Source organism: Caenorhabditis briggsae (genome assembly GCF_000004555.2).
Source record: "Caenorhabditis briggsae complete genome, chrX, whole genome shotgun sequence".
Lineage (NCBI taxonomy): Eukaryota > Metazoa > Nematoda > Chromadorea > Rhabditida > Rhabditidae > Caenorhabditis > Caenorhabditis briggsae.
Window position 1 is genome coordinate 19,068,941 of NC_013491.2, and position 13,026 is coordinate 19,081,966.

The following is a 13,026-nucleotide window of genomic DNA, read 5'->3' on the forward strand; positions in this document are numbered from 1 at the left end:
AACTTCGAACTTTGAGCCAATTTATCTTAGTTCCTCTCAATAATATAATACCCTTTGTCAACTGATAGATTGTTTATCATAATATCAGATACATTTTATCAGTTGGCAGATTTTTGATATCTTGCATAAGAACCAAGACAATTGAGCTTAAAGTGCAAGCTACAGTTCTGACGGTATGTCACACACTACTTTAAAACTATGTTTATCTGATAAAAATGTGAAGAAAGTTCAGTGCAAGGCGCCTCTATAGTTTTTAATTTTTGAAAAGGAAAAATTAAGGGTTCGAATTTTTCAAAAGCAACAGTTTTCCATAAAACTGTTGAAATACTATACCAAAAGCGTGCAAAAATTCGCAGATGAAAAATCGAATTTTGTATCCCGGAATTGTGGTTGTTGTATTCCTAAATCACTTGTACCCTTGAATTGTTTCACCCTTCGAATTATGTGCCGCCATTGGAAATTTGAATGCGAAACCTAGAAAAAAGTAAAACCCCTCCGAAGTATATGGAAAAGAGCGATATTCAACTTCCACCTAAAGAATTCTGATGTTGAATGTCAGCTTTCAATCCGACAATAAATTTTAGAAGAAGCAACGATTTTTGTGGTGGCTTCCTAATTAGTCCCATTAATTGTGTCCCATAAATATCAATCAAATGAATATCCTGTCTGGTTCAAGTTTCTGTGTGTCGTTCACAAGCGTCTTGGAAAATTCTATGCTAATGGTTCTCAAATTCCATTGCCAGTTGTTTTATCGTTCTTTTAGAAAAAAGAATCCGTGTTTCTCTCAAATCCCTTTGGATGTTCACAATCTATGCAACCCGTTCTTTTCTTTGTGCGATCTGTCATCCAACGAATGTGTATTGTCTCTCCATTCATTTAGCACTGCTTCCTCGGTGGAAGAGGTCACCAAGCGCATCAATGATGGGGTGTGTATCTTCCGAAGAGCGGACAATTACGCAAAAAAAATTTGGCAGCTTGCCAGGAGCGCGCAACGAGGGTGGTGGACACAGCCGACCTTTCTGGTATACCTTCAACTGTCCGTAAACCAATGTAACATGTGACTGTTTTCTGTTTGTGTTACCTGAACACCTCGATCACAAATCGACAACTGGGTATGTCATTGGAAACCTATTCGTAGCAACTATTGGTTCGAAAATTCCCAAACTTTGGAAAAGTGACATTTTGATAGGCGCCTGAAATTTCTAAAAGAGAGAAATTTAGACAACAAGAACACAGTTTTATTTAGTTTATAATTATTTATTGGTTTGTAACGTTCAACGTTATAAATGATTATTCAGAAATTTGATTAAACAGGAGTACCAGTAGTATTCAGTACCTTTTAGCACTTACAGGGGTGAAAGGAGGCATAGAAAACTACGACTAGCGCAATTTTCCGTTTGAAATAAATATGGAGATCTGAATTATCAATGTAATGAGAGTGGGAGAAAGGTAGGGAGATAAATCAAGGGGAGATAGAGATAAAGGATATTTAAGCCTTCTTTGGTGCAGCTGCCTTGGTGGCCTTCTTTGGAGCGGCCTTCTTGGCTGGGGACTTGGCGGCTTTCTTTGCAACTGGCTTCGCGACCTTCTTTGGAGCCTTGGCCTTCTTCACCTTCTCTCCGGCGGCCTTCTTTGGCTTGGCAGCGGCTGGCTTCTTGGCCGCCTTCTTCTCTCCAGTGGCGGCTTTCTTGGCAGCTGGTTTCTCGGCGACTGGCTTCTTGGCTGCTGGCTTCTTGGTGGCGGCTGGTTTCTTGGCGGCGGCAGCCTTCTCAGCGACACGGAAACGTCCATTCGCTCCGGATCCAGCGGTTTGGGTGAGGGCCTTGCTGGCAACACCGCGTTTAAGAGCTTGGCGGAGACGAGAGTTGATCTGGAATAGAATTATTGTTCAGATGAAAACAAAAATTGGGGTTTGAAACCTATTTTGAGGTCAAGACTGGTTTAGTTAATTCAAAAAAGACTTCAAGAGACTAGAGGCTCGAGATTGGAAATATAACATACCTGGACAACATTTCCTCCGAGCTTGTAAGTGGCAGAGATGTACTTGAGGATCGATTGTTTGGAAGCTCCCTTCTTGTCTTCAGAAGCCTTAACAGCAGCCTTGATCATGTTAAGGTATGGTGGATGAGCAGAAGCAGTCTTAGCCTTGGCGATCTTAGGAGCCTTAGACTTTGGAGCCTTAGCCTTGGCTGGAGCGGCTGGAGCGACGGAAACTTGGGCAGAGTCGGACATTCTCGGTAGAGAGGTTTGGGTTTGAGACACTTGGAAAGTGATGGTTTGCATTGGTCACCCCGTTTTCTTTTATACTGCCTCCACCACCCTGCGGGGACACATCCCGCCTACCTCTTTCTCCGCCGAATAACACGCGAAGTTGGAAAGAGGACTTGAGCAGAATAGTCGCAATATTCATCTCTTAAAATCAAAATCTGGAAATTCTGAACATATGAGCTAATAGACGGATACGGTATCCACAACATATCAAAAACCCGGTAAAAAATGACCCAGAACAAGCGAGTTACATGTGGTCAAAGTGGGGAGACTTAATCATTGGCGAGTTGACCTCGTTTGAAGAGGGTTATCACTTGATTGTGATTAGTTATCATTTTGCAAATTTGATGATTGTGTAGCCAGAGAAATTCTCTACAAGCTGATATAAGTGTTATTTAGATATATGAAACTTTTCGTGTAGAATTCTTGATAGAATTGAAATCGTAATACTGACTTTCGACTTCAAATGAAAATATCTTCCGATTTTATGCTGCAATCTCACAATGTTTTTAGCTGAGCACCTGTAGAATGTCATTGGCTTCAAAATAAGCCTAAAATCATGATGGCTTACAATCTACAACTTGAGTTATTCCTGTTTCAGTCTGCTCCACCCATTGCATCTCAGGGCGTTGTTTTCCCCTTCAAACTTCGTAGACCAGAGAACGCATTCTTTCAGACAGGGAAAACTAAAAGAAAATTAATTTTTATAGAAATGAAACTTTTATGATTCTAGTGAGCACATTCGGAAGGCCTGAAAATTTAATTTCAGCCAGATATGAGTAAATAGTTGATGGGATTTTCATCTTTGTTCTCATCGTCATTATATTATTCACTTCCTTGTTGTTCTCATAATTTCTATAAAGACCTCCAGGACTTTCAATTCTGTTGAAATTAAGAATATGGGACCAACTTGATAATGAGCTTTTTTCAGTGCATAAATCAGGATCGGTCAGTTGTTTGTAGATCGTTTTGAAAAGAAAGCTGAGTCAACATTTTTTGAATTTCGGTGTTGGTGTCCAAGGTTCCGTTCTCCGTATCTAATGTATTAAAAATAGAAGTTCTGTAGTCGAAGCGAATGCTGATACAGGAAAAAGATAATTGTGTACTGCAGGGTACTGATAATCTGATTACAAAGATCAGGGATACTGTAATAGTATTATTTGAATTTTTTGATTCTATTTTATTTGTAGTTAGGTTTATATAGTTTGAAAACTGTTCCTCGATTTTTATTCCAGATGTTTTTTTCAGGATTGCTGTATCTTAGCGAAAGTTTTACATTTGGCAAGTTTCACTTATCATGACATGGAAATTGCCGTAATTCAGTTTCTGCAAAATAGATCAACTTCATGTAGCTTTTGTATTTCAGTGAGAATTCATTTTATTCCCAGGTTTGTTGATTATGCTCTAGTCTTTTACACTTTCTAGATTTTGTGTTTTTCCAAAACACTTTTAACGATTTGGAAATAATATATCCTCCCGAATCATATACCCCAATCCTGTTCAAATTTCTTCTTTCCTAAATTACGATTATTGCGTTTTTGGATCCGACGTCAATATGTCGCATTGTCTTTAGCGATCCCTATTTTCAAATATATTATCCAGATGACTTGGCACCGTGCCAACACCATCCGCTCTTTATGGTTCCCTGTCAATCAACACATGTGCTCAAAACTGCACCTGCTTCCGAGTTGACCGGTGGTCTCTATTGTTCGCCTAGATACAATCTACCGGGAGCGTTATCTGGCAGATCTAGACAAGATTCGAGAGCTTTGGGGAACAAATACTGTGTTTTGGTGATGCATTCCTCTGAAAATACCTATATTTTGTGGCTGAAAATGTAATAATAACATATAATCTTAATGTTCGTGGCGGACGATTTTCAAATTCTGAAGGAAAACCTCTTAGCATTCGATGTGGGGATTATTTGTTTGGAGAACTACACTCGCAGTATCTTACGCCACACAATACTGTCCACTTTTCATGTCTCTATTGCGTCAAAAAAGTATTCAATGTCTGTGGTGACGTCACAACTAATATACCATCGTAAAGAAACCAGTAAAAGACCGTCTCCAGCAAAGCTTTACAATTGACAATCCAACTGGAGATCACACTTAATTTTTTTTTAAGTTTTGAGGGCTTTCCGTTAATGTTTGGCCTTGCAAGTATGGGTGTGTGTAGGTGGAAGTGAGTGTTAATCCATCAACTTGGAAAGGAGATTTTGAAGAGAGATAGTAATTTGGAACCAGCTAATGACGGAGGGCAAGAACGACTGACACTGAGTAATTGAGATGGGAAAATGTTTTGGAAATGATTGAGCGATTAGACATATTGGACGATAAAGAAAACATTTGAATATTTTTGAATAATATGACGAACAAAAATTTAGAAGGCTTACTCGAATAAGCCGACGACTAGTTAGTTTCCTGAAATTAAAAAAAAAAGCTAGTGTTTCATAAAATTGTCAAATTTTTGAAGTTCGAAAAATCCACAAGCTATCACGTCTTTATAAATCTTATTAAGTTATTATTAACGATTTTATTCGTGTTTATATGAAATTTTCAATATTAAGTCAGTGAGATACAAAAGCGTTCGTTTCAGATGATTTTGACCATTGTTGAGCGTAAAACAGACATAGATTCAAAACTTTGTCTAGAATTTTTTAGAATTTTTAGAAACTCCTAGTTTTTTAAAAGATATTTGCCGAATACTAAAGGACATCTGCCTTTTTTCAGGTTTTCAGTACAAACCGGGCTAACAAAGAGTGTTTTTCAAAAATTAGAAAAAGCTGAAAACTAGAAATTTTTCGACAAAGTTGTGAAGAGTTTCTAAGTTTCAAATCTCGATCTGTTAAACCCTCCAAAATTTTCAGTGAGCTCCGAAACTTGACAGCCGGACACCAGACTGTTAAAAATGGTCGAAATCAACTGAAAAACACGTTTTCCTATATCTTACGGACCGGTACTGTAGTTTGTATTTAGAAGATGTGAAATTGGATTTCTTGGAAGTCAGATTTTTTCACGTTTACGACACAATCTCAGGTCGAATTTGGTTTTTTTTCCAGTTTTGAAATTTGTTTTTCATAGTTTCTCTCTTCTGTTTGAATTTTGTGGTTACCAAATCCTTCCTAACCCGCGTTGACAATTATTAACACGTCACACTGACCAATTATCTTTTGTTCTTCTCCTCGTTCTCATTTTTTCTTCTCCTCCTAAACCATCTATCTTCTACTAGAGAACTCATACATTTAGAACAAATGAGGCGTGCTTTTGAACGTGGAATAAATTGTCCTGCACAGCAGATGGCGGTGGAGCGCAACCTCCTTCATCCGACCGACATTCCGGGTCCGTCACCGTCGGAATGACGTAATGTTAATACCGTAGCAGATGGTAAGAGGATGCTCGTAAACCTCTACCTGTAGTGGAATTATTGTTGCGTAGTGAGGGTTGAGATTGTTTGAAGAATGACCAAATCACGTCACTCTTGAGAAATAGAAAGGTGTCGTGTTTGCCAGCATGGCGTCTGATAATTGGAAGAAAGAGAAAATAGATGCCCTCGAAAGCGATGGGGTGCATACTAATGGGATGTCGGGATCAGTTTTCATTCTATATAACTTGGCTAATGAATTTTGAAATCTGAACTGATCCCTACAGGAAATATCCATAGCCTCAAAGGACCTCTATCAACTTTGAAACGGCAGGAAAAAAACTGGGAACCTCGGGCCGAAGAAATTCTTGAAAAGTCTCTGCCCGGAAAAAAAATCCCATATCTTCTCTTTGCTTTTGCAAAAAAGCATTATTCTGAATATTGTAAAGGATATTAATATCCTTTTAGGGTGATTTTACATAACCATAATATTTCCCCACCAGGTCATAGTCCAAGTTCCGCATTCCCATAGGAAGAGCACAAAGTCCAACACAGTCACGGGTGATAAGAAATCCCAGCGGGACATCCATTAGAAGGCACATAGGCTGAAACACCACCTTCGCCTCTCAGCGCCTCCGTTCTGTACACACACTCTAAGATTATTGTTTCAGATCAAACCACCAGCTCCTGGAATGAGGCAACATCATCGGCCAGCAGCTCCGCCCCACGCCCACAGGATCGACCCAGATAAATACCTCCCCGTTCGCTTAATCGAGGCCTTTTACTTTGTATTCTTGTCTTAATATCTTTTTGGTCTTAGACCAGTTAATAAAACCTTTTGTTAAATCTACCCAAAGCGTTGAACCTTCACTATATGCATTATGATGAAAAACAGCAGACTTCCGTTTTTATGCTCCGAATTCTCTTGATGGAATGTGTATATAGTAATGAAAATAAGTTTGTATAATTACTTTTTTCATTTCCGGTAGCATTCAGAAAAGAACGTGGAAGGAGAAGAAGCGGGTAATAATTTGGAGAAAGGGACTACGAGGGAATTATATAAATGAGAATTCTATGTGGGAGGCTGAACGAGAAAATGATTTTTCCGAGAATTAAGAAAAAATGAAAAATCTTATTCACGATGTATTCATTATGTTTTCCGATATTTTTACACTTATGATAATGTTATATATTTAGAAGATTTATTATAGCCGGAAATTATCAGAGAATATTATAGGAATATGAAGACGGGGACAAGGTTTAGATAGAAGACAGGGTGACCAGGGAAGTCCCGATTAGCTGAAAACAAGACAAGAGACAGGAAGTGCACGTGGCAACGAGCCACGTGGCATGAAGGGGGTTACATAGAAACTAGGTCACTAGGTCATGCAATTATTATTATTTATACGACTCTTGTCGTAACATCTCCCTCGATTAGCATTGAGCTCTAGCGGTATGTGGACCGACTCGGGTCCATCTCCAATTGTGCTGGGGCTCTTACTGTACGTGAAGACCGGCGAAGTGTCGGGGCGGCGGCTTGCGGTGCAGGCATCAGACTTGACGACGAACCGGTTACAGTAGTTGTACTTGGCGGGAGTGTAGTTGTTCTTGGCAACAAAACGGTTGTAGTTGTACTTGGCGGCAAAGCGATTGTTGTTGTACTTGGCGGGCATGTAGTTGTGCTTGGCAATGATGTAGTTGTACTTGGCACATCTTGGCAAGGCGAAGGCGGGAAACAATCCAACGACGGAGACGTTGGCAAAATGAAGGCATCAGAAGGCGGTGGAGGAGTTGTTGGCAAATCGAAGCAATCCAGAAGATGTGAAGACGATGGCAGATGATCACGACGTCGGAGTTGATTGGCGTGGCGAATCCATTCGAGTCCATTGCAACGAACGGTGTATTTGACTGATCCCGAACGAGCAATCACAATTCCTGGCAGCCAAGTGTTCGGTGAACGGTAGTTCTTGACGAAGACGGGATCTCCAACTGAATAGCATCTCCATTTGGCACCATGATGACGATCGAACTGTTGCTTCATTTTGTCCGATTTTGATGATGTATCGATTGGAAGGTGAGTTGGCAACATTAGATCCATAATCGTTCTCATTTTTCTTTTCAGAAAGTTCTCAGCTGGTGACAATTGACCTGGTGAGCTGGCACATGGAGTCGATCGATACGCCATGAGGAACGTTTGTAGAGCTTCTTGTGTTGTCTCCTCCCTCTTCAATTTTACCAGTGCTCGTTTGAAGGTGTCCACGAATCTCTCAGCTTGTCCATTACTCTGTGGATGGAATGGAGGAGAGCGTAGATGTTTGATACCTCTTGACGCACAGAACTGTTGGAATGTCGATGAAACGAACTGCGTGCCATTGTCAGAAACGAGCGTCTGTGGATTACCGTACCTCGCGAAGATTGGAGTGAGCAGCTCGATCGTTCTTGATGCAGTGATGGTCCGAGTCGGCAGGATTTCCGGCCATTTTGAAAAGGCATCAACGAACACAAGATAGTAGATTCCATCAATTGGGCCAGCGTAATCAATGTGAATTCGTTCGAGTGGGATAGAAGCAGTGGGCCATGGTTGCAACGTCGTCTTCACTGGATTCTTCGCTGCTGCTTGACAATCGTGGCAATTTCTCACCAATGATTCGATTTCTGAGTCAATGTGAGGCCAGTAGACGTAGCTTCGAGCCAGTTGCTTCATGCGTTGCTGTCCCGGATGAGCCTTGTGTAGAGTTGTTTTGACACGTTGGCGAAGTTGAGCAGGAATGACAATTCGGTGTCCAAACATCAAGGTTCCATTGACGATGGACAGGGACTCACGACGACTGTAGAATGGGAAGATTGGAGACGATTTATCGATTTTTTGCCAATTTCCTTGTTGTACATATTGGATGACAGCAGCAGTGATTGGATCGGATTGAGTCGCCTTCCCGATATTCGCCGCAGTGATTGGTAAGTGTCGGGTGATTCCGTGGTGCTCGGCGTCCACTTCTGCTTCCACTGCAGCAATTACACGATCTTCTTCTTCCAGATTCTGTTTGTTCACCTCGATCAATCTCGAAAGGGCATCTGCTTGGCCAAATGAGGAGGTGTTGCGGTACTCGATTTTGAAGTCGTAGTTGAGAAGGATCGTTGCCCATCGTTGAAGTCGGCTGGAGGAATACACTGGGATACCTTTCTTTGATCCGAAGATGGCTAGAAGAGGCTTGTGGTCCGTCAGAAGAGTGAATTCCCTGCCATGGAGGTACCGATGAAACTTCTCGACAGCGAAGATCAATCCGAGCGCTTCCTTCTCGATTTGAGCATATCCTCGTTGAGCAGTTGTCAATGTGCGGCTTGCATGGAAGATTGCTTTTTCGGATCCGTCTGGGAAACGATGGGTGATGACGGCGCCAATATCGTAGTTGGAGGCATCTGCGGCGACGACAATTGGCAATTTTGGATCGTAGTGTGTGAGCAGAAGGTCTGATTTGAGGATGTCGCGAATCTTGTCAAATGAGGCTTGGCAGGCAGTGGTCCATTCGAATTCAGCGTCCTTCTTGGTCAGCTCATCAAGTGCAGCACGATAGTTGTGTAGATCCTTCACAAAAGAACCATAAAACTGAACCATCCCGAGCAGTGATCGCAACTTGGAGACGTCGGTTGGAGCTGGCATTTGGCAGATGGCTTCGATTTTGGCTGGATCTGGGCGACGTCCGAATCGATCAACAATGAATCCAAGGAACCGGATTTGGGATTGCAAGAAGGAACATTTGGTGGATCTGACACGGAAACCATATTCCTCGATTCTTCGGAAGAGCTGGCGGAGGCGGTCGTTGTGCTCGTCGATCGTTGCTCCGGTGATGATGATGTCATCCATGTATGCAGAGACTCCTTCCAGTCCTGTGATCATTGTGTCGACAATCTGTTGGAACATCGCTGGTGCTGTCTTGACTCCGAATGCCATGCGGTTGTACTGGAACATTCCAAGGTGAGTGTTGATCGTCAGCATTTTCTTTGACTCTTCTTCCATTTCAATTTGCAGATATGCTTCGGCCAGATCGACTTGAGTGAAGTAGTTGCCACCGTTCAGCTTCGAGTAGACATCTTCGGCCGTTGGAAGTGGATGTTGGTGCATCTGTAGCAAATCGTTCAAGCCAGTGGAGTAGTCGGCGCACATCCGAATCGAACCATCCTTCTTCTGCACGACAACGATCGGAGCAGCAAAATCGGAGTAGTTTGTGGGAGTGATGACACCTTCTTCGACTAGACGATTTATCTCTTGACTCACTTTTGGAAGAACTGCGATTGGAACTGGTCTGGCTTTCCGGAATGTCGGCTTGGCATCCGGCTTCAAGTGGAGTTGAGCTTTGGTCTTTGTGCATCTTCCAAGTCCTGCTTTGAACACTTCTGGGAACTCGGTCTCGAGACGCTTCTGGAGTTGGATACGGTGCTTAGCCATGACTTCTGAAGCTTCGGAAGACTTGACAGCATTGATGGATCCGCGAACCAAATGTTCAAAAAGTGACTTATCTGAGATATCCAATCCATACCAAGAAGTGATGCAGTGTCGGTGACGTGGCATGATCCCGAACCATTTTGACCATTGAGCACGAATTTGCACTGGAACTGTCCCTTGACGTCGATTGGTTTTTTGGTCGCAGTACGGAGGTTGAGTGTTGGCGGTGACAGCGTCGGCTTGTTCATCTTGACCCAATCCGATTTGTTGAGAAGAGTGACTTCGGCTCCAGTGTCCAAGACCATACGGATCGGTGTTCCATCAATTAAGACTTCAGTGTAGATGCGATTCTTGGCTCCAGCAGATGATTCGGCAATGAAAACTGCGTTGTTGGATTGGGAATTCTTCTGACGACACATTTTGGCAACATGACCGGTTTTATGGCATTGGTGGCAGACGAGCGACTTCTTCTGCTTACAATCACGATTCCAATGCATATCTCCACAATAACAGCATGGTGTTGGTGGTGGCTTCTTTTTGTCATCTGACTTCTGAGGATTTTGGTTGGACGGTTTCGGTTTGAACGGTTGCTGGACATGTGGCTTCTTGTTCTTGATGAAGTTAACACTGGATTTGGCTCCTCCAATGAAGTCGGCGTCGGCTTTCATTGCGATGACGTGGTCTAGTCGATCGGCCAGTTCAGTCAGAGTGATCTTTGGATTGGCTTCCATTTCACGAAGAGCACGAAGTCGGGTTTCGGTGTGTTGGCTGGATTGTAGTCCAATGGTCCAAAGGAGACACTGTGCTTGATCTTCCGACATCTCTTTCCACTGTGCCACGTTGAACAATCTTTTGATGTTTCCAGTGTATTCCTTCCGGTCTACTCCGTCAAATTTAACCGTCAAAAGTTCATACCTCATTCTGGTGATGGATTTGGATTCATTGAAGAGTTTTTTTAGTGTCTTGATGGTGTCCTCGAGTTTCACTTCTGATGGGGATTTTGGCAGCAGGTGGTTTCGGAATTGCTCGGATTCCTTCCTCTCCAATTTTGACACGATGAAGCGGGCCATTTCTTCATCTTCCAGCGCAGCACCATCTTTCTTAATAATGTCTTCATACCTTGAGTACCATCGGTCAAAAGTTTCTCCTTCATCTGTGTTGTAGGCGAATGGAGTGATTCGAGCATTGAGGGAGTTGACGACGGCGGTGTTGTCCTTGGTTTCCTCCTTCTTTTCCAGTTTGGTGATGATCTCCATGAATGCGTTTTGCTGTTGAGTCATCAATTCTCTTTGAAGCCGCATGAATTCTTGGAGTGACTTTTTTTCATTTTCAGATACTGATCGCCAGTGTTATATATTTAGAAGATTTATTATAGCCGGAAATTATTAGAGAATATTATAGGAATATGAAGACGGGGACAAGGTTTAGATAGAAGACAGGGTGACCAGGGAAGTCCCGATTAGCTGAAAACAAGACAAGAGACAGGAAGTGCACGTGGCAAAGAGCCACGTGGCATGAAGGGGGTTACATAGAAACTAGGTCACTAGGTCATGCAATTATTATTATTTATACGACTCTTGTCGTAACAGATAACATTAAAAACCATATCAACGATGTTCGTCAAATTCCGGGTTGCTCATTTTTTTTAAGTATTAAAAAAAATTTACGAATTCACCCTTAGAGAAAATCTTCTGGGTTGTTCCGCCTTCACAAAAATATTGAAGCTTTTACATTTTTTTCAAAACTGGAATCTTACCAAGCAGATGCGTGATAACTACGATATCAACAAACATTTCAAAATTTAATCATTCATATAAAGTAACACATTCAGGTAAATTGAATTCTTTCATTATAAGAGTGTAAGTTTACCAACAGAAAACTATCATTGGCAAAACATGAGCAGTTTCAAAAAATTATGCGGTAGTGGTAGTAATAGTTGCCTGTGTAGTCACGGTGTCAGATTCACACAAATTGCAAGTCACAGCGCAAAATTGTTTCTTTTGTTGAGTGGTGTAGAACGTGGAAGAACAGAATCCATTGGATTCCCAGGTAGCACAACCGGCAGAAGTGTCGATACATACTCCAGAAGCCGAGGTAGAAGAAGCGACAGTGCTGCTGACTCCAGAACAAAGACCGCAAGATGCGGGACAGTACTGGGTTTTCTGGGAGGAGGTGTAGAAGTTTGATGTGCAGAATCCATTGGCAACCCAGCTCGGACAGCTAAAAATTTTTTTTATTATTTTAAAATACTAAATTTAATTTTTATTACTTGGCATTGACATCTGCGCACATTTCAGCGCCAGCAACAAGAACAGCTAAAAAGACAACCGATGAGTAGACTGAATATTGCATGATTGCAAAGTGTGAAAGGATTTGATAATTCACTTTGGCTACCTCAACTTTTAAAGTGAATAATTTTGTGTTTATACAACTGTTTCGAAAGTGTGGGATCATCAGGTGTTTGATCTGAATAGTATCCCTTTTCACAAAGGTTTTGTTTGTTTTGGCAAGTCTGGTATAGGAAATTCGAAAAATTAATCATCAAGCACACATATGAATTGTTTAATTTAGCCGAACTGCCAAAATTAGGAGTTGGCGATTTGTTGTGGGATGTCTGCCCTGACGTGGGCGGTTTTGATGGCAATGATAGAGTCAGCATCGGGACAGAATCTATTTCAAATTTCATGAGAAAAATAAAAAAGAGGTTCGTTACCTAACATGGTTCTGTTGCAAAAAAAAAGGTAAAAATGCATTCAATTTTTTGATGATAAACGGTAACTTTGAGATGAATCTTGAAATAATCTGGACAGAAAAAACGTTGAGAACCAAAAATCTTACTGGAGCGAAGGAGAGGATCTAACTTTTAATAATTCTTATAATTTGCGAAAACGAATAAATCTTATGTCGCCTTAAACTTGCTCTCATTGAATTAAAAAAACCAATTGATTGAGGAG

At 41.6% G+C, this 13,026-nt stretch overlaps 4 protein-coding genes across 4 annotated transcripts; all 4 read right to left on the reverse strand.

The window, feature by feature from the left end:
• Window positions 1-1,489: 1,489 nt before the first annotated feature.
• On the reverse strand, window positions 1,490-2,232 carry CBG07470 (the record flags this gene model as incomplete). Its single annotated transcript, XM_002645731.1, has 2 exons — window positions 1,490-1,870; window positions 2,002-2,232. The coding sequence occupies 2 exons, from the start codon at window positions 2,230-2,232 to the stop codon at window positions 1,490-1,492; spliced, it is 612 nt and encodes a 203-aa protein (XP_002645777.1).
• A 4,307-nt stretch (window positions 2,233-6,539) lies between these two features.
• On the reverse strand, window positions 6,540-6,623 carry CBG28063 (the record flags this gene model as incomplete). The annotated part of the gene is made up of 1 exon (XM_045240557.1): window positions 6,540-6,623. One exon carries the CDS (start codon window positions 6,621-6,623, stop codon window positions 6,540-6,542), a length of 84 nt encoding a protein of 27 aa, XP_045098650.1.
• A 455-nt stretch (window positions 6,624-7,078) lies between these two features.
• On the reverse strand, window positions 7,079-11,373 carry CBG28064 (the record flags this gene model as incomplete). The annotated part of the gene is made up of 2 exons (XM_045240558.1): window positions 7,079-10,146; window positions 10,167-11,373. The coding sequence occupies 2 exons, from the start codon at window positions 11,371-11,373 to the stop codon at window positions 7,079-7,081; spliced, it is 4,275 nt and encodes a 1,424-aa protein (XP_045098651.1).
• Window positions 11,374-11,985: 612 nt separating this feature from the next.
• CBG07468 lies at window positions 11,986-12,424 on the reverse strand (the record flags this gene model as incomplete). The annotated part of the gene is made up of 2 exons (XM_002645730.1): window positions 11,986-12,292; window positions 12,342-12,424. The coding sequence occupies 2 exons, from the start codon at window positions 12,422-12,424 to the stop codon at window positions 11,986-11,988; spliced, it is 390 nt and encodes a 129-aa protein (XP_002645776.1).
• Window positions 12,425-13,026: the final 602 nt, after the last annotated feature.